Below are 22185 nucleotides of genomic sequence, written 5' to 3'. Positions count from 1 at the left end.
CACAACATATATTATCTAATTTATATACATAAAACAAGATATCTACTAAAATCATAATGTAATTCATATCCATATCTATATTTATATATAAACCAACAATATCCTAGAATGAAAATCCAAGAACAAGCACAAGAGAAAGACGCTAAAACACTAGTAGTGAAAATGTTTATGTCCTATTGTAAAATAACAGACAAAAAACACTAAAATGTCAGCTTCCTGTCAAAAGCAATATTGTCAGTCTTACCAAAATATTCATATTCAAACTTTCAAAGATACCCATAATTTAACCCAAATTCACCTGCTTTTTTTTGCACTGATTCCCTCACATAACATCTCTTCTTTTTTCTCTCTCCTGAAATCATTCATTCTATGCCAAAAATTGGTGTCTGCATCACTGATACATTTTGTTTGGGGTTTTGCATTGTATGCATATTTGGTGCAACAATGTTCCAACTATTATTATTATTATTGCTAATAATATTACTACCACTAACATCACCATTATTGTCATCATTATTGTTGCTAATGTTACTTATACCTTCGTACCCGTCATACCCATTAGTCGCGGGGCTAACACCGTCGTTGCCATTGGTTTGTTGCTGAACATAACCGTAGTTTGTGTACCCTAGTGCACCCTCATTGTTCTCTACTTGCCCAAGGGCGGGCCAATTGTAATTTTGCGACAATGAGTCCGGCTTTAAAGGTATTCCTATAAAGTTGTGGTTGTAGGTGGTTGACAGTTGATGGTGAGGGAGGGCCGGTATTAGTGGCAACTCTGGCTTGATGCCTTCGAGGGTTTTGATTTCTTCGTGATCAGGTAACGATTTTGATTTGTTCGACAAACCGCCCACCGGAAGGTTGCTCGAAATTATGCTCTTCACGTCGTACCGGCTTATGTCGAAATTTGTCACGGCATTTAGGCCCCGGAATTTTATGGCTGCTATGTCATAGGCTTCAGCAGCCTCCTCTTGAGTACCTAGCAATGACAAAGAACACAATCACATAAAAACGTGTACTCTGTATCATGTATGTACAAAAAAAAAATATCGTAAAATTGATTAGAGGGCGTATCATGTATGTATAAAAAAATTTGTAATTTAATTAGAGGGCCTATCATTTATGTACAAAAAAAAATTTGTAAGTAAATTAGTTTCGCGAGCTTACTAAAGGTTCCAAGGTACAAGTCCTTGTTTCCGGCTACCCTTCCGATTCTTGCTTGCCATCTTCCATGCTGATGATGCCTAGTACATACACGCATGTTACAAGGAGAAAATACGTACAAATAAATAAACACAACAAATTGTACGTATCCAAATAATCCAATTACATATATCATATATGTATGGTGAACGCGAGTGCTCTAATGCGTAACCATATTTATAATACTACGTTTTTTCCTAAATGATGTCACATTTTTTGTAGTAGACCATCCAAAAACAGAGTTTAAATTCTAGATTGAGGAAAATTTGAACTTTCTCATATAACGTATTTGATGACACCTTCAACAATATCTTATTACGCATAAATAAAATTATAGTTTTAAAAACATAAAGGTTATTATAGTTGTAATTAGTTGAATGTAGCGTATTATTTAGAAACAAACGAAGATGGAAGAATGATTGGCTAATAGCCTAATGCAGAGACAAACAAAAGATGCTAAAAATGGTCATACCTTGTGACTCCTCTGTACATTGATGCTCCTCTAGAGAATCCACTACTTTTCCTGTAAACAAAATCACTATTGGTAAAAATGACAAAAATCATATGAATTCCTCAATAATCCTAAAACATATAGAATGCTAAATTATCACCTTCTCAGTGAAGCCACAAATTCCTGCCTGCTCATATCCTTCATTTGCTCTAGCTCTTTCTCATAATCCGATATCTAAATTCAAATTTGATAAAAAAAAAAAAAAAAAACGCAAATTCTTGTATCAGACGGCTGGTTTATTTGATGGACACATACACTCATACACCAAGTATTCGTACATTTAGTTAAGCAAAATACGTATAAAGTTACCAAGTATAAAAAGAAAAAGGCAACTTCTTGTGTAATTCGCCTTATTTATAATAATTTTTTAGTGGAAAATGATGGGGAAAAAAAATAATGCTATAACATAGTACAATAATTTAAAAACAAAATGTGCATACTGGAAAATTTGTGGTTGTAGTTGGACCCCAATATTTAAGGGCAGCTAAATCATATGCTCTTGCAGCTTTCTCTTCCTTATCATACCCACCTAATAAAATAGGAAGATAAAAGATCAGATAATTGAAAATCATAAGTTGTTAATAAGATCTTATATATTCATTATTCAATTAAAATAACAGAGATTTCATAAAGATTTTGCGCAACTTCTTTTGCAGGAAGAACACGTAAAGATTGACTGATCCATGCAAAATTATAATAACTAATTGCAAGCTAAGATACACTTGAATAATTGATTGATGAATTATTTCTAAGCTAAATTATTGAGATGATACAGATTTACATAAGTACATAACATGCCTTGACATGATCTCTTTTCTTCTTAGGAGAATACATAACTCTTAACGTTAACATTAAAACATGTAGAGATAATATGGAACAAAAATGCCCTAGTAATAATCCATAATACAGAGTTTTTACAATAAAACCGTATATTAGAAGGGAAAAAAATATGATTAGAGACGGAAAAAAATTTAATTTATTGTATAGTACTCCGTAATTTAATTTTCATTCGAGGCAAGTCAAGTTCATGATGTGTCATATCTTCTACACAGTATCATTCTGAAGGATGTGTTAGGCCAACTTATACTCGAATTAGTAATAGAATTCAAACATTGTACTTCGTAATATAGTAGATGATTCCGTAATTGAAAGTAAATATTGATATTAACACTATTATTACTGAATACAATTCAAGTTAATAATAAAATAGGGTATGCATGTATTTTTAAATTAGTCTATAAATGGCAAGAATTAATTAGAACAAATATAAAGTAAAGAGAATAAACTCACCTAAGTAGACTGTAGATAGGAAGAAATGATGAAACATGTTCGCCCATATCAGCAATCATTTGGCACGTAAACCACGGCCCCATAAATAGAGAAGCAACCAACAGAAATTAAATAAATATCAGGAATTAAATTAAATAATTAATTGAAAGATAATTAGAGATATTTGATTCACATTTAACACAATTGGATCATGTATAGGATAGCTAGCCATTTAATTATTAGAGGTACCACAAATTCTAGCCTGAAAAAGGCAAAAAAGATGAAGCCTTTTATTTCCACAAATCTTTAATTTATTTATTGTATCAATCAAATTAATTTAGCATGTGTTATGTACTTTGTATATAGTCCATATGATTTTTTTAGTACTTGTAAGTTGTAACCAAGTCATCAAATGGATTGCAAATAATTTTTCATTAAGAGTATCTTCATTAAATTATATCAACCTTTTATGTATTTAATTACTACTGAATATGGTCAAAGTTTTGTAGTCAAACTTTTGTGATTATTATGAAACGGAAAAAGTAATATTTACATAGTACAAATTATTTATGAGCAAATTAAAACCAGTTTTTATATTCAATTGTGAATAGGTTAAAACTGGTAAAAACTACACATACAATAGTTGTATTGCGATCCCTACATACAATTCTCAATTGTCATGTTTCTATTGGCTAAAATAATAAGCACAAGTTCCATTAAATTCAATGCATATTTGACTCTTAATTTTCTCTCATTTTCTGTTGAAGTATCAAATTCCTAATGGTGTTGTATGTAGGGACAACATACAATGGTTGTATGTGTATCAGCACTAAAGTGATCTTGAGTGAAAATAGGGTTTGGGTTCCAATGAATCGACTATAATGACCTTTGCTACACTTGTTCATGACTCAATAGTCATTAGTTCATTAATCAATACTCATTATCTTACACAAGTTCATGATTTAGATATAACTCGTACTCCATACAAGTCGATTTACACGGTGTAAGTTAAAGTATGAAGTTCTCATGTTCACATAAAATGATAAAAGAGTGTGGTGTATTTCGTGATTATGTCACCTTGTTGATTGTTAATGGCCTAATGAAGAAATTTGAATAACTGAGTAATTGGGATTTCTATAACTGGAAATTAAAATGTTTGGTCAAAATACAAACAGGATATAAGCCTAAAAACAACATGGTAAAAAAAGTACATGCAGAAAATACCCGCTTTTATGCACACAATTTCCGACACATGAAACATAGATTCGGGCTTATTCACCACTTTCATGTTACTCGTACTTTTTTTAAGTGCCTTTGTAACAATTATTTATAAATTATAGTCACTTACATATAGTTAGGAAATCATCGAGTTTCCTAATATAATGTTGATAATTGAATGATTTTATCGTAACAAAAATAAAAAGGAAATGACTCAACTATTACGATACAAGGAGTTTAGAATAAAATAGTACTTCATACAATATACGTACAGAGTAATATTTAACGAAATGCGATAAATTATTTTGGAAAGGATAAAGGAGGAATGAAATTACCTTGACGGCCTTTCCTGCTTTGGCCTTCTCTTCTGCAGCTATTATCCCACAAATGAGCTTCATATCTCCCTGTCCACCTATGCCTATAACAAAATATCCAAATATTATCCCAACTCTAATTTAACTACATCTAATTTAATTTTAGTTGTCACGTTACTAGTTCAAATAAACTACACCATCAAATAGATGATATACCGTGATTACGAGTACTACATCTAATTTAATTTTAGTTGTCGCGTTACTAGTTCAAATAAACTACACCATCAAATAGATGATATACCGTGATTACGAGTACTACAGCTAATTTAATTTTAGTTGTCGCGTTACTAGTTCAAATACCATCAAACAGATGATATACCGTGATTACGAGTACTACAGCGCAAGAATTAAGCCGACATGACTACGTGTTCACATAAGACACGTACTTAAACGTTTTGGTCCAATAAAACAATTTTGTACACTTATTAAAAAATGTCATACTTATTAAAATTCAAGATAATGCACCCTCTCTACCCAAAAAAATAACCCACTTAGGTAAATTGTAACACATAATTTTAGACTTTTAGTAGAAATAGTTACCGAGTTACACCACGGTAAATGGAAGTTCTTTGGCCAAACCCTTCAACAGCTTTCCTATTACTTGAGCTTGTAGGAGGTGCAGCAGCAGCAACTACAGCAACTTGTTTATTGCTAATATTATTGTTAACTAGGCTATGATCAACTTCATGCACTTGTTGTTGCTGTTGTTGTTGTTGTTGTTGCTCGTAACCGCCTCCGCCACCGCTACCGTTACTAGCAACTGTAACCGCTTCCGTAGTCGGAAACAACCCCACTTGCAACAATCCGCCACCCACGCCAAGGAAGGATAACTCGTGGTGATTTTCATTTTCATTCGTACGAGCACCACTTGCACCATCACCAACTAACAAAAAAAAAATTAGTTAGTAAAAAATTAGATGTAGTAGTCTAGAGTTACAGTAGCACCACGTGATACCGGAACAAAGTTGTACCACGTTACACGGTGTTACTGTAACACTAGATAAGATAATAATCCCTCGTTTATCAGTCTCATTTTACTTGCCCCATTTGATGACACCGTAAAATGAGTAATAGACGAGGGATTAAAGTTGTTCCGAAAAGTAAATATATTAGTAAGTACTAACCAGATTGAGGAGGTGGGATAAAAAGATGAGGGTGTTGTTGAAAAAGAGAAAGATGTTGCTGTTGTTGTTGATGATGATGTTGTTGTTGGTGTTGTTGATGTTGTTGTTGAGATTGAGGGTGATGAGAAGAAGTGGAAGGAGGAGGATGATAATATTGGTTGGAGAGAGAAAATGCAAGCCAACTATGATCTGGGGATGGTGTGCCAGAAGAATCCATTTTTTTTTTTCTTGGGTTGATGTAAAAGTGTTTGTCTTCCCAAAATCTAAATTGTTTTCAAAGTAGTACAACAAATTTTTATAAGCCCTTTTTTAGGTGATTTTTTTTTTTTTTTTTTTGAAAATATATAAAATGGTTTTTGTTTATTTATTTAATTGTATATTGTTGGAAAATGAAGTTGAAAAATGAGGAGAGAGAGAAAGGGGTGAGGTTGAAATAGAACACAGATATTGAGGCGGTGGACTGGGAAGAAGACTGAGTGTTTTTTTTTTTTTTTTTAAATGAAACTTTGCAAATGTATGTAATCAGCTCATGCTTCGAGATTATTTCTTCTTCTGCCTTTAGCTTGTTTTTGTATTGTTGTCACTCATACGGAGTATATGTTTATCATTCATAGGCTATACAGCATATATTTGGGGTCCATTTTATTTGAGTAGTTTTTTAATGGAATAATTTGTTTGACACATAGTTAAGGTCTACTGTATTCGAGATATTAGCCATTACACCGTAGTTGTTTGTATGAGCTGGTTTGACTAATTGGTTAGTTGTATGAATCAGTTTAACTAATGGCTAATTGTTTGTATTTATTGTCAAGTATAATTTACTACTCTCACTTTTACAATAGCAAAAATTTGTTATTATATAAGTAAGTGTATTTATTTACTCGTAATAAAGTAAGTCATAGGTTTATAATCTTCAAAGAAATCAAGTTAAATACGGATTTGGTTTTTGAAGAATTTGAAATTTTTAGATTGTTTAGTATTCTTCCCGTCTCTAAATTACAAACCTATTTCACTTTATTATGTGAGTAATAAATAGAGTATTAGAAATAGACTTCTAATAAAGGGATAGAAGAGAGTAATAATATAATTTCAATTCTTTCCGCACCACCATTATTTTCCCACTATTTACATACTAACTTTGACTTCATTAAATGTCATTATATTAATTGTTTTTGAGTTACTATATTACGGAGTATTATGTTTAAATATTGATTTTATAAATATAGAGTAACAAAATTAAACTTATTGTGTTTAAATATCGATTTTATTAAATACGGAGTAACAAAATTAAACTTATTATGTTTAAATATCGATTTTATTAAATACGGAGTAACAAAATTAAACTTATTATGTTTAAATATCGATTTTATTAAATACGGAGTAACAAATTTAAACTTATAAAGGGTCAAAGATATTTCGTTGGAAATTGTCACGGTCAAATTAAGGCTTGTATTGTGAAACAGAGTAAGTATGAAGTACTTCATAACTAAATCATTTAGATTTAATTTTTTTTTTTAGGAAATCATTTAGAATTTTTTTTATTTGAAACAATTTAGAATTATTTAAGTACACTACATGCACATCATCTACTCATTATTCAATAAATTAAGCTTTAAATATACTAATCATATACTCCTAAAATTTTTGCTTTTTACTCCCGTAAGAATTAGTTTAGTTAATACTCGTAGCTTCATATATATATAGACCATTTTTGCATGGTTCGAATACACAAGTACACAACTATATATTCTAAACAGTTGTATTACGTGGCTCCTTAGAATGTTAAAACTATATTTGAATTAAACCTTATGTTTGCTCTTTGCACTACATTATACATGCATGATCTCACTTGTTCAACGATTGACCGTGTTAGAAATTGGGTGTGTATTCTCACTTAACTGACTACATTTAATTAATAATTTATACACGCTGTATATATTAATCATCCACACAATAATATAATTAAACAGCCAACAATAATTAATACTAAAATGAAGTTTTTGTTTTTTTTTTTTTTTTTTTAATTTTTTTTTATAAGACTAAAATGAAGATTATATATTGTTTTACATATGTGCTTTTAGCATGACATAAGGACATAAGGAGAGCAAATCCGATCTATTGTACAAGTAGTATTTATTTTTAAGTGAAAACTGATAAACCATTAACATTTAGATTTTATAATATTAGGACGAGTTTATTAGCAAGTAACAAGTGTGTATAAATAAACTTATTTTGGAAGTTGAAAATGGCTTGAAACATAGAGTAGCATTTCAAAACCAGAAGCTGAATTTTTTTATCAAATAAAATGATTAGTAAGCAATTTGTATAGCTTATTACAAGAGTAAATAATTTAGCTCAATTAAAACATTTGATCATAAACTATTTCATGTTAATTTTAGCTGCTACGTTTTCATATGGTAATGCATCCATTGACTCGCCCCTATATATAGCAAGAACTAGACTTGGTATTCAATTTGATGACCTCTCTATTTAATCTGTCTGACCTTTCTAGAATTGCAATTTTCATGTCCACAATTAAGTATTTATCTCAATAACTTTGTTATCCTTTTAATTTTTTTTTTCTTTTAATCCTTTTTAACTTAGAGGTTAAAAAAATAATACTCCGTAATAAGTAAATAAAAGAACATTGTCTTGCATGCCGCATATACCTATATACTCCATTTCTTCCTCATGCATGTTCGAGTAAGCTTTGACTTGAAAGGATTCACTTTGATACTCTCGAGATTAGCTAAAAAATGCCTAATTAATACATATGTTATATTTCTAAACATTACTTATTCGAACTAATCTAATTTTATTTTTCCTAATTACAGAGTACTAAACATAGATATACTTATTTAGTTTATTAGTTGCGAATTGATTTTGATTAGCCATTATCTTTCTAAAACTAATTGTAACTAAACTTACCTTATACATTATACTTGTATAAGCTTATTTTTCCTTAAATAAGTGAAGAGGCAAAGTCGTACAATGGCTTATCTTAGGGTCGAGGCAAAGTAGGGCTAGACCAGACCAATAAACAAGGCGATCAAGGCAATTAAGCTAAGGCATTTTAAGACATGATTGTGAGAGAAAGACATGAATGTGATGCTTCAATTCGCAGTTCCAAGCACCAAGAAAGCCTCTCGAATCCCTTTGGGAACCCAACGAAGAACCTCAAAGCAAAAGAAATTTCAAACTCAAAATGTTCTCTAGAGGCTTAAAAAAGTTGAAGACTATATATGTAATTGGACTATTTATAGAGATTTCAAGATCTGGTGTCGAAAGCTCAAGTGATGGTTGAAAATGTATCCAACTATCAATCTAAGGGTCTTTAATGTTGTTTAAAACCATATTCCATCACTATTCAGTCACATAAAAGCCCGAATTCTAGGCTAAACCAGTGGAAAATTTTGGTGGCCTTGAATTAATAAAGATAGGTGTTTGTGTAATTAACTGGCTAATTGAATTTAAAGGCAAATAGGAAGGTTTTAACATACTCAAATGGCCTTCCAAGGTCTCATGAGATTTATGGGAAACACCTTGTCTCTTTTTTTTTAGACTAAAAAGGTCAGAAATTGTCTTAAAATTGAAGTGAATGGGGGGTGTCCCCTTACAAGTTCATAAAAGTTTATTTAAAATCATAATAGGCCCACCAATAGGTCTATAAAGTCTCAAGAATGAGTTTGGTTCAATTATCTGATTATTTCTGTTGTATTAATAGGCAAGAGAAGCACGAGATTGTTCCAATTACCAATTTGGCATCCCGAGACCATATTAAAATGTATTGAATCCTCCGTTAAATCACCACACGATCAATTAACATTGTTGATGTATGCATGAGGTATTTATAATTATATTGGTATAACACACACCATTATAATCAACCTATGACTTAGAGCCTGTTCTCATACGTTTATTTTTAATTCAGTTCAGTTCAGCTCCGCTCCTAATTTTTTTCTCTTATAAAATATTCAGTTCAGCTGATTTCAGTCTATTAGAACAGACCCTTAAACACCTTATTTTTGAATAAAAGTTTTGACTTCAATATAGTTATACATTGATTGGAGTCAAAAGTGAAGAATCTACTCAATATAGGACTCAATTGATGATTAACAAGTACATTAAACAAACAACTTACAAGTGCTTGATATAATACTCTAAGATTTAGTTTCTACTAATTACACTTTTTGGTCAAAAAATTGGTTGAAAGACAACATAATTGATTGACAAAGAAATTACAAAACTTTCTGCTGCATGGGTATTGTGGGCACATGAACTCTGTTACATCCATACGATTTAGCGGCCAATATGTTTGACGACTCTCGACTATATAAGCAATTGGATAATCTTATTAGACCCTTTTAGGGGACCAATAAATCAATCATAGTTTCCTTATTTTGTTTTCTTTTTTTAGGAAGCACCACCAATAATCATTGAACATTTAATTTATACACTTCTTAAACTTTTTGTTTGATTTAATTTGTACTATTGGGCCGCTAGCCTACATGTAGACGGGGTTTTGTTAGACTTTTAATTTTAATGTTCACCAAAAAAAAAAAAACACCACAAAAAGAAAATGTTTAATTAATTAACATGACATAAGTTTAATTTATAACTAAAATAAATTTTGACTAGTTCAACTAAGATGAGGTAAGATAAGTAAAAATTAAATGAATAAATCATACTCCAACACACTAAATTTGTGTTAGATATGTAAGATGTTCTCCGTATTGTCCAAGGGATAGAGGTGTTCAAATAAGATAAGGTAAAATAAGTAAATATTAGATGAACAAATCGTACTCCAACACACTAAAAATCGCGTTAGATATGTAAGATGTATTGCCCAAGGGCTGGAAGTTGTTAAAATCAAGCCTGGATAAGGAGTTGATGAGGTAAAGACGTGTATATTGTAGGCCTTAGTATGTATATAGGGATAATATTTTCGCATGGTTTTGTATATTTACTTTTCACATGTCAAAACTTATTCAAAGTTAAACTTTACTTATTAATAGAACTTACAACTTTATGATAACTTATCTAATCTAAATTTGATTTTCCTTCAAATAAGAAGATTATGGTGAACAGAACAAAACCTTAGTATGACGACGACTATATCTTTAAGTATCTCACACACACATTGGAGGATTGGCTTAGACTTTTCTGAAACTGGCTTCACCTGGTCCAACAAAGAGAAGGCAGAAAAGAGGAATTAAGGGCAAATTGACAAATGCAAGTGGGCTACTAAATAATGAAGGTTGATCCCATGCATATAACACCCAATATACTGGTCTATTGCAGCGGTGGCATGCTGTATTGCACGTGACGCCCACAATTTCATTCATATCACAATTTCACAATATTATCACACGTATTACCTCTTTTATTTGCCATTACCTCCCAACTCTTTTCTTTCATACAATTATTTGGACCATTCAACCTTAACCTACCTAATAAGTTGACTAAAATCTGGTATGTCTTACAACTCTCTTATACTATTGACTCAATATAACGGTCTTAATCTTGACATAGTTTGTGATACATATCTGTATTAGATAGAGAGTGTTAATTATTTCTTGAAGAAGGAAAAATACACAAAAAATTAGGACAATCTTCTCTTAAACTAGAAGTGTCGAAATTATAATGGGCATAGAGTAGTAATGTCACAAGAATGATTAATACATTCCTACTCTGCTACTCCGTGAATGGAAAACTATTGTACGCAGTATAAGCCTATTCTCACTTAACATCATGAACAAGTATCAAGCATCAACATTCAGAAACAACCTTGCAGAATGCAGATATACCAACTGTTAGGGAGAAACATGTATAGGTGAATAATATAGAACTAGCAGTACTTGGCATCATACTCAAAGCTCGACTAAGTACACTTTTTCCCATATCCATTTTTACAACTAGCTAACCTTGAACTAAAATAGGTAAAAAAAGATATCTCTGATCAATGACAAAAATTTACAAGGCGATATGTAGATAAAAAAGGATATAAGCAAACCCTTCAGACTATTAGAACCCCCTTCCTGTGTGAGCATTCGGGGATATCAAGCATTTCCAGTTGATTTGTAGTGTTCATCATCAACAGTTGAGTAGACAAAACCTTCAACCTCGAGAGCCTTTATTGATCCCCTGTCAGTTGCCCATTATGCAAGATGTTTATGTTAGAAATTTTACAGGGGCGGCAAATCACATTCTGTACATAGCAAAAAAACAAAAGCATAGAAACAGAAAAAGAACACAATACATGATCTTATCAAGTGGAAGATTTAGTCGCTGCATGAGCTCTTTAACATGCACCCCTTTTTCCTGTGCCCTGAAAGGAGAAAAGTATCAATGGATCAGCCATAGACAAGTCAAATACAAACATGAATATCGACAAGGCAGGTTAAAACCTACCGGCTGCCAATATTATATCACACAGAAAAAATAGTAAAGAAGCACATATTAGATAACAAGATGTAGCTTAGACTCTACTGCACCTTCCAGATACAAACTTAAATGGCAGGAGAACCATCCAAAAGTTCAGATAACATGATGTTCTTATGCCATATTATAAATTACCAATCAAGCACTAATTGGAGCACAAATTCTCTAAATACACATGTAAACTAAGACTCCACTGAAGAAATAACAACTTGAAAGTCAATTTTGGTATCACATCCAAAATTCCTCTATAATTATCAACAAACCACACTGTGAAGGACTACATTACTTCGATAAACATGGCAATATTTCTTCTGATCATCTTCTCCAGACATTAAAAATAATCTTATGAGGATAGCTTTATAGGGCAAGCTAAGCATTAATAAAACTTCTCATAAAGTTCTGTTCCTTCTGTAACAATTAATATAAAGACAACCTAATCATTCTGCAGCCATCTTGCACTCATATAGCTGATTCTAACAGATTGGGATGTCCAAACCACCTTGGCAAAAGTATGGTTGCTAAAATATGCTTTGCAAGTGTAATAGACTAAGTGTTGCTGAAAACAAACAAAATAGTATTTCGGCAGTGAATGATGGCTGTATGCATTGCAAATGAAGAGGCAAAGTCCACTCAGAGACAAATTTTCAGATTACAGGAAGTTACATAGATGCATTTCTATTCCAAAATGATGTATATTCCTTAGTTTGCTTGTCATGTAGTCACTGGTGTGTTTGATTTATGTGTTATACATATTGCTTATTGGTGTGTTCATGGACATGTAAGCAATACCAGTAGTCCAGTAGAACATGATGTTAAGCTTGGGAGAACATCCTTCCTAGAAAGCCAGTCTCCCAAGCCTATAATACTATTTAACTGGAATACTTGTGAATACTTATGATTGCGTAGGGCTACTGTCAATGCCCTTTGTCCAAAATGTCCATTTAAAGACTGACAGTACATAAAACAATATTGGTATGTACTTTTTTCCATTACTCCCCATGCTTGCTTTTTAAATCTTAGTCAGGCCATTCTGTCCCTTTCAGTTACACTTAAGATACGATATTACACATCAACACAGACAGAATAAAAGGGTGAAAAGCAGCATATAATGGAACAGAATAGGTGAAGTAAGCAATAGATGACATTATGACCATATGGAAGGATAAAGAAAAGATAGCTAAATTCCAAGTTGAACTCACAGGCAAGCAGGTTGCTGCAGATACTCCATCACCATTTGGTCAACATCCTTTAATTCGGAAAACTGTCCAGGAAACTGTAGCACGGCAAATCGAAGAAACTTAGAAGTAACCCAAAAAAAAAAAAAAATATCACAAAGATCAGACTATGCAGTGACCCTGAATTATACTTGATTTTGCTGGGTACCCTGGTATCCTCTGATGGGAGTTCCATTTACCGAAGACATCATTTGAGCATCAGCAGGAACACCAGTTGCCTGCAATGAGAGCATAGAAATGAGCAAAAATACAACTGTACTAATACAACCTTAGAAACAATGTATATAATACGTCATTACCTGCAATTTGGTACTGTACGTGTGAACATACATGCACTCTAGGTAGTGATAAGTAAGTTCATTAAAGTCAGTAACAGGTCTGCAATTACAGAAACACCACAGTTCAATCAAGGAATCAGACTTCAGAGAGCATGATGAGATAAAACAGAAATCATAAAACCCTTAAGAAAGATGAGGACATTGTTGTGTACAAATGGAAGTCTTCAAAAACCTGGTGCTTGAGACTTGCCATGCACCTTTTAACATCAAGAATCAATCGCACAATCCACCCACCCACTCCTCACCCAATGAAAAAAGTACTAAATAAAGAGGTACTAACAGAGTCAAACAAAGTAAAATGCAAATTTTAAAAAAAAATTCATAATTTTTAAGGCACCTTACAAAAGCAGCAAAGCATAATGAGTTGGGAGGCAATTTAGAGCACAGAAGCAGAAGAAATGCTACAGCTCAAATGAAAAGACATACATACAATCTGTTCTTCAATATATGAGAGCAAAGCCCCAAATGTGGCAATTGTTCAAATTGGAAATTGTTCAAATCAAGGCTAGAAGTTAAGTGACGGTATCAAAAAGGATAAATGCTATGGGCCCTATGTAATCCCTGGCCTCTTCTTTATCTCTCTCCAGCCTTTTTAACTTTAACACTAATTAAAAAGGACATAAGTTAAAGTCAGCTTGCCCTAAAATTTATTTCCTACTCGTTGACTAAAATACATCCAGGATTTCCCAAATAAATCCTTGATCTGAAGATCTATATGGGAGTTAGAAATGACTGAATATCAAATAGGGTATTTCATGGCATCAGTTATAAATTTTTTTTTCTTTTCATTCTTGAGGCCTGTAAATCTATAATTTGCAGAAATGTTCTGCAAATCTCAGTCATTTACACTATGTTTTGTACCAATATTTTTGGCATTTTTGTATTTATGTTCCATGAATCATAGACATAAATCACCAACTTACCACAGACCTATGTGAAAGAACCAAATTTAAAGATAAACATGTCAAATAGGTCACTTAGGTATAATCTAGCTGTTCCAACAAAACTATATAATAGAGTATAAAAAACATATTCTTGGGCTTCAACCATTAGCTTAAGCTTTTGGTTGTTGAGTTGGTCCACTAACATGGTACAAGAGCTAGAGTAACACAAAGGTCATGGATTCATATCTCATCCTATAACAGTATAGTATTTTTTTATTTCTAGAAATAGAAACATACCTTGTCATGGTTTCAAGTTAATTTAGAGTAGAGATGGCAATATAATCCGTATCCAACCCTAGGGTGATCCGATCCAAAGAAAAAAATCCAAGCCTAATATGAGAAAAAAAAAAAAAAAATCCGAATCCAACTCTGTTTTTTTAAAAAAAGACCTACTTAGAATCCAATTTATCAGATTCGACTGCATTATTAAAACATTTTTATGTACTTTGCATATTTTTTATCATATAATTAAGGTTTTATAGGTATTTAGCATTAGCTAATGATAATTGGGTCAGAATAATATTACAAGTCGGGATAGGAGTTAGATGCTTGGAATTTTGGTCGGATATATTCGAGTCAGATATCAGCGTTAGAGGCACATCAGAAATCTAACAGCTTATAGGATAGAAGTTGGATTATACATAATCCTTAATCCGAACTGTTGTCATCCTGGTTCAAAGTCTTCACCTTTCAAATCAACCCAAATAATCAACAACTCAAAAGTTTCATTACCTACAACTCTAAATGAATCAAAAATAAAAATAAAATACAATTATGCAGCAATAATGCAATATTAAGCTACATAAACAAAGGTGTCATCCCCATATGTCCATGAGTACCTCACATAGATCATTCACCCTTTCTAGTCCAATACAATACAATCCAAAGACTCAATGCTTCCATCTCAATTATCTTCACTTTCCTATATTTAAATAAGGGTCATGTTATTGTTGGATACAATATCATACACCACAATCTATTTGCTTTCACCTAATTTTAGACAACTACTCCCTCCGTCCCAAAAAGTTCGACCCTTTTGGCCTAATTTTAGTCCCAAAATGATCAACCCATTTGCATTAAAATACCCACCAATTACAACAATATTTGTGCAAAATTAGCTTCCCTATATAAAATTTTGTTTTTTTCATGTATTTTTAATACTCTATCTCTACTATTTTACAAACCCTGTGTAAATTTATCCTTCTAATATATAATTACTTCTTTTTATTTAACTTTCTTAATACCCGCAAAATCAACCCAAAAGGGTAGTTCTTTCAGGGACGGAGGAAGTATCATTCAACTCTAAATAGAATAATTCCATCATAGAGTCTAACTCTTCTTGTATTACCAGTATTAACTACACATCCACCTCTCAAAATTTTATTTTCGTCACATTTATCTTCCAAAAATGATCTTCCTAAAGAGCCCAACTCTAGCAAAGTTGGCTGATTGTGGTCAAATTTTATTCTAAATGCTCCTTTCTAATTTAGTTGAGAAAAAACATCTAGGTAAACCACTGATAAGCAGTTCTCCACCACCTTGTTTCACAATATTCAAATCAAAATCCTCATCTATACTAAAATCACACCCTAAATATACCATTTACGTCATCTCAAGTCTCCCTTAGGTCACTAGTCATGAGCTTCCAACCCTACTCCCCACAATACCAAGAATACTTCTCAATAGTACTAGCTCTAGATCCTTCCATTAGAACAATTTCATCTACAAAAACATATGACAAGGATCTTATAATGTAAAAACTGTCAACTCATCCATCATTGTGCAAAGATAGAAATAGAACTTAATGCAAATTGATGCAACCTAATGGTAATTAAAAATTCTTTAACACTTTTGCACCAAATTAACATTCCTCTCACACATCTATATATCCTTTCATCATAATTGCATCATACACCCTCTTTTGTTAATGCCTACCAAAGTACTTAGCCTTTAGTTACAAAGCAATGACTAGATTTAAGGAATTAACTTCCTAATTCCAACAATTTTTGGAGCACTAAGTTAGTGTTAATCACATTGCTTTCATCAACCAATACCTAATATATTAAAAAATTCTTCAATCATAAAGGGCTAACCCAAAAGAGCTTGAATTTGACTACGACAGCAATTTGCACCTAGATTACAAACATCAATACCTCCTGCGCTGCTGTGCTTACCCCACAAGATATATCATTCAGAAAAACAATTGCAGGCACATTGACAAACTGCAGCCTCAGTCAGTGCTTAAAACTGTCAGCAACTAAATTATTATAGGTCTATGATCAATATGTTTCTGTGATGGCAGTACCTTTATGAACAAGCTAAAAGATCAGCCTAAGGACTGAGAATTTAATAATCTCTTGTACTAATCTTAACTGAAATCTGATACCAACAGCATGACTTCAACCATTCCAAGCCTCAATTCTCTCAAGCTTTGTGCAGTTGTGTGACTTGTGTCTTTTAATTTGAAACTGAGCTAGGCAATTGAACCAAATAATGCAAGAAGCACAGCCCAAAATGATCAGAACCTAGACAAAAAGACTTAAATTTCGAGTTGTTGACACTAGGGAAGCTCTAAAAACTTTAATTTTAAAACATACTGATTTTCAGACTAATTTGCTGCAAAGTGTGAAGTTAGCATCCCTTAGCATTAAAAATAATTAGGCTGAATCCATTTATGTAAGAAGTCAAAAAAAGAGAAGCTAAACCAAATTACCATTGGATTAAGATGCTTGAACGCAGAAAAATGAGACATGGACACATGGGGAAGTATAGTTAAGGACGGACTTGTATTTATTTAATTAATTATCAAATACATAGTTTCACATTGTAATAATTCATATTTTCAAGTGTATCAGAAAGTCAAGCTGATGGAAAGAGGCCCAGTAATACAGGATTACAAGGGCAGGGGTATACAGCATGGAGGCAAAGAATTAATCCAGAAAACAAACATCGTCATATACCATCTTAGTCAAGCATCATTTGTACCTCCAGCCTAAATTTGAAAACTCTCTAGTCCTGTAACCTTACGAGAGGAGATAACTGATCCATGAGAATCCATCTCTCAATACTATGTCTATGACAATATGAGATCCACGGTGCAGCAATGAATCATTAAATCCACTTCTTGTACTATACGGAGTATGTTGTAAGAGCAGGAAAAAAAAAAAAAAAAAAAAAAAAAAAAAAAAAAAAAAAAAAAAAAAAAAAAACAAAAACAAAAAGGCAGCACACCAGTACCTCTGTGCAGTAACCTTACTCTACATGAACCAATTTCATCAAAATAGCTTTATTTTTCTATTTTTCCAAATAAAAAGTGCACATGCCTCGCTGAAAGCTTCAAAGAATAGACAATGTAATGCAAAAGTAGAATTGATCACTTCCAAAACCTAAAACTATATCCAAAACATCTCAGAACTTGTCCAAATGCTACTTCCACTCAATATCAATGCTGAAAGTACATGATTCCAAATTTCTAGAGGAAATCAGTCAAAAAGGTGAATTACACTCTCATTTCCACTAATTTCAGTGTAAGGTTAGCATCAATAACCTAAATACTTAACTTGTCCAAATAATTTTGACACAAAAAACAAGATTCATTATGTCTCACTCTTCCACCAAAGTATCAAACCATGAATATATCCCTTTCAGCTAAGACTAGAGGGAAAACTAACATACACAATATCTCATTAGCTAAATTCATTTTTCATCATTTACAACTTCATCTGTCAATTACGTGTTAACAGTCCCCGAGATGACTCAAGGTTCACCACAATATACCGTATATAAACATCACAGAATTGAATTAACATAACTTTCCAGCAAACACTAAGGAGTTCCACTAGAAACCTGACCACTATACTCCCTCCACCATTTTATCTTTTCATCTATCTCTATAGCCTTTACCTCATCCACTACTACTACCCCATGAAAAACCAGAGAACCCTTTCAAGCTGTCACAAAGATGAGCAGAAATGAGAACTGCAAGTCAAAAATGTGTCTTGAATATTGTAGACATCGATGCAATGTTTATGGAAGACAAAAGCAATCATACAATATATGAAGTATCAAGTAATCAAGCTAACTCAAACCAGGATGACAAAAAACTAAGTATCCAGATTACAGATTCTTTGCATACAACATACAAGTTCCAGATCTTATTTCATATTTAATGAAAAAAGAAACAATAAGAATTTTATACAAGCATACCTGACAGAAAAGGCCATCAATTGCTTTTTACCTTGAAACCCTTTCAAGTTTGCATAAATTCGTACATACATGCCATCCCTGTTATAAAAAAGAAAAAAGTGAACAACTACCTATTGTGTTACAGCAACCAATGTCATTATCAGAAAACACCAATCAGGAAGCTAAATCCAAAACCATTTTCCAAAATAAATATTCCTACAAAGTTGGTAACACTATACAATCATACCTCCACAGAGAATGGTTTCAGCTTTAGTAACACTTTGAAAATAGAACAGCATAAGGGAACATGTAGATTGTCTTGACTATCAAAATAACTTCTCACATGTATACAGCATATATCTATATATGCATAACTCAAATGCATAAAACAAAATTTCAGGACACCAAAATTAGGAAAAAAGTTTCATGCTTCATGAAATGGAGGGAGTGCTACACAAATTACAAGCAGTCAAGCAGTGCTTGTCATTAAAAAAACGCATATGACCTCTCATAATCTAGAATCCTAACGAAAAATACCGCAAGACTTAAAAGTTCAAGTAACTCACGCAATCTTTTCCATTTCCTTCGTGTCGTAACTATCATTAACCCTGTAAAGCCACAGATACAAATCCATAAAATTAAAATCATACTGTCATACATGTCAAAACTCACAAAGCTTATGAATCAAAATCTCACCATCTATGAACATTAATTCTCCCAGTTCCATCATCGAGGACAAAACCGACATCAGTAACCCTTTCAGTCTTGTTAAACACCAGCCCAATAAGCGTCACCTAAATCAGCCAATTGTCCCAACTTAACAGTCATTATTGAACTCAAAATTGCAACAAAAGCACCAAAATTTTAAAAACTTATAACAAAATAATCAACAAAAAGAACAACATACATTGTTAACATCAACACCATCAACAACAAAATTGTTAATATCATTTGAAGCTAAAAGTGCTTCGTTTATCTGCTTCACCGTTAACGGCACTAATGCCTGAGCATCACGAGTCTGTAACAAACATCAATTGATTCAAACAAAAACCCTAATTAGTCAAAAATCCCAATTTAACATCAAAATTAAAGACAAAAATCAGCTTAAAATTGAAATCAACAAAATAAAGGAAATGAAAGAGAAAGAGTACTTTGGAAGTAGTATAAGATGGGTCGGCGGACTGAGTAGCTTGACTAGGCATGAAACCACCGCCGGAAAAAGCGGCGTTGCCGTCGAATTGGCCGGAATACATTATTGCTGTAATCGTAGAAATTGAATTCTGGAAATGATGCAAGAATTAAAACCCTAGAAAATTGATTTGATGAATTGGGGAGAGAGAAAATGAGAGGTTTTAGCAACTGTATCGTCTGTAACTCTGTATGTGTGAGTGAGTGAGAGTGAAATTAGCATTTCCCGCCTTCTTTGAAGAGGGAAGTTTTGGCCTTTTGGGCTTGCCTAACACTACAAAACCCTTCTACTCGTGTTACGCAAGTTTTGTAAAAGATGGTTGACAAAAAAATTTGTGCAAAACATGTAATATCTTTGTTGATATTTACTTGCAATTTTGAAATATTTTTTGTCTCTCAAATAATACCCCAAAGTTGCAAGTAAATGTTAACGGAGGTAGTATTTCCTCTTTTTTTTTTTAAGACTCGTATTTTTAGCACTTTGACATTATTCACAAAGTTCATTTTGATTGGCTTTAGTGATTTTTACTTATTGATAACTCAAGATATTTGTAATTGAAATTTTACATTGACAAGCGTGAAATGAGAAGTGTTGCTAATAGAGGCGAAGCCAATAATAGAAATCTAAGGGGGGCAAGACTAGATGAAGTTTTAAAAAAAAAATTTAAAACCAAAAAAATAAAAAAAATGTGTTCAATTGGCGACTGGGAGTCTTACCATGCAAAACTCAAGCAACCAATTCGGCTATCATTGGCAACATAGTGTATACTGTATAAGCTAAATATTTGCTACAGTATTTATTAGTTTCTTTTGAGGGTCAGACTAGAAAATGCACATATCACCGGTTGGCCCATAAGGGGGTCGGGCCTCCACTAGCCCCCTTGGCTTTGCCCCTGGTTGCAAATTTTTTTAAAAAAAAAAAATAGAGGAAGTATATGTTCTTATACCAAACAAATGACACATTGATGCCCTATAGTCCTACATATGAGTAGTATGGGATAAGATTTACGACCTTAAACTTAGCATTCTCAACAGGTTGCCAAAGTGTTGGTCATGAGGAAAGAGACGTGCATAGAGGCGGGGCTACAAATACTAAAACTAAAAGTAGCCCAGTGCAACATTTTTAAATTGGGCTCTGTTTCGGGTGAAAACAATGGGACCTTGCCGAAGGTTCGAGGAAGTGGATGAAGACTTGTCCGGTCCAAGTGATGCTGGGCCGAAGGTTTCCTGCACAGCAAATACACGTAAAACTGGTCTCGGGTGTGGATCCGAGGAAGACCCCTCCGATGCCGAAGTCAAACAGTGTTTAGAGAGAAAAGCTATGCAAGAGAGTTAATGCTTGAGGCTTTTATTGTGAATGAATGATAAATGGTGCAAGTGAAGGCTTCTATACCTTAACATGACAAAGAGATGGGGATGGATGGGCCAGACCTAGTCGTGGGCTGACCATGACAATTTGGGCCGCTTGACTTCATGTTGACTTGGCTTAATGGAGACTTGGGCCTTGACCTTGGAATATTGAATCATTTAATGACTAGGCCCAATTGGCTTAATTGGACCCAAACAACTTGCCCCCCAGACCCGATTTGGAAGGATGACGGGTCGGGTATAGATCCAATAAAAGTGGAGGGAAGTAAATTATTTAATTAAATCAAAAGATTTAAAATTTAAACAGTCATTAACGAAATAACTGTAATTAGGATAATTAGTGGGAAGTTGAACGGATAATGAGCAGTTAATTGGAAGGAAATGTGTTTAACGGTTACTTAAGGAGGTTTTTAAGAGGAATTAATCATTTCGACCTTTGAAATTCCTTTTTCTGGAACTATAAGGCCGAATTTGTTCTCTCTCTCCTCATTTCTTCACCAATTCACACTCGAATTTCCACAGAAACACCATATTTCGCTTTAAAAACTTCGCGCAATATCCCCGAACTAAAGATCGGCATTTGAATATGTTGCTTCGACTGAATTATTCGGCGCATTTTGACCCATTTAAAGGTAAATTTCTTTGAATTTTCCTTGATTTTCTTGAATTTTTGAAAGAACTCCCCTTTTCCCCACTTTTCTCTTTCGAATTATACTATGGCTCGAGGAAGAGGGCGTCAACCTGGACGGCGGGGTCAAGCTAGGGACCCCCGGGACCGTGCCGATGTTTG

The 22185-nt window shown here is 33.0% G+C and overlaps 2 protein-coding genes across 2 annotated transcripts; both read right to left on the bottom strand.

Moving 5' to 3' along the window:
- Positions 1-74: 74 nt before the first annotated feature.
- Positions 75-6796, bottom strand: LOC110690839 (AP2-like ethylene-responsive transcription factor AIL5). The gene is made up of 9 exons (XM_021867723.1): positions 5697-6796; positions 5113-5455; positions 4534-4616; positions 3002-3010; positions 2152-2240; positions 1812-1885; positions 1673-1723; positions 1165-1241; positions 75-976 (listed from the first exon to the last, which is right to left on the bottom strand). The coding sequence occupies exons 1-9, from the start codon at positions 5911-5913 to the stop codon at positions 363-365; spliced, it is 1557 nt and encodes a 518-aa protein (XP_021723415.1). The 5' UTR covers positions 5914-6796; the 3' UTR covers positions 75-362.
- A 4654-nt stretch (positions 6797-11450) lies between these two features.
- On the bottom strand, positions 11451-20327 carry LOC110690838 (replication protein A 32 kDa subunit B-like). The gene is made up of 10 exons (XM_021867722.1): positions 19991-20327; positions 19747-19857; positions 19536-19633; positions 19406-19447; positions 18861-18938; positions 13672-13750; positions 13504-13590; positions 13337-13410; positions 11956-12024; positions 11451-11840 (listed from the first exon to the last, which is right to left on the bottom strand). Exons 1-10 carry the CDS (start codon positions 20090-20092, stop codon positions 11756-11758), a joined length of 825 nt encoding a protein of 274 aa, XP_021723414.1. The 5' UTR covers positions 20093-20327; the 3' UTR covers positions 11451-11755.
- Between the last annotated feature and the right edge of the window lie 1858 nt (positions 20328-22185).

This window comes from Chenopodium quinoa, unplaced genomic scaffold (assembly GCF_001683475.1).
Source record: "Chenopodium quinoa cultivar QQ74 unplaced genomic scaffold, ASM168347v1, whole genome shotgun sequence".
NCBI lineage: Eukaryota > Viridiplantae > Streptophyta > Magnoliopsida > Caryophyllales > Amaranthaceae > Chenopodium > Chenopodium quinoa.
Note: the sequence above shows the minus strand (reverse complement) of the source record. Positions and strands in the feature narration are given on the sequence as shown.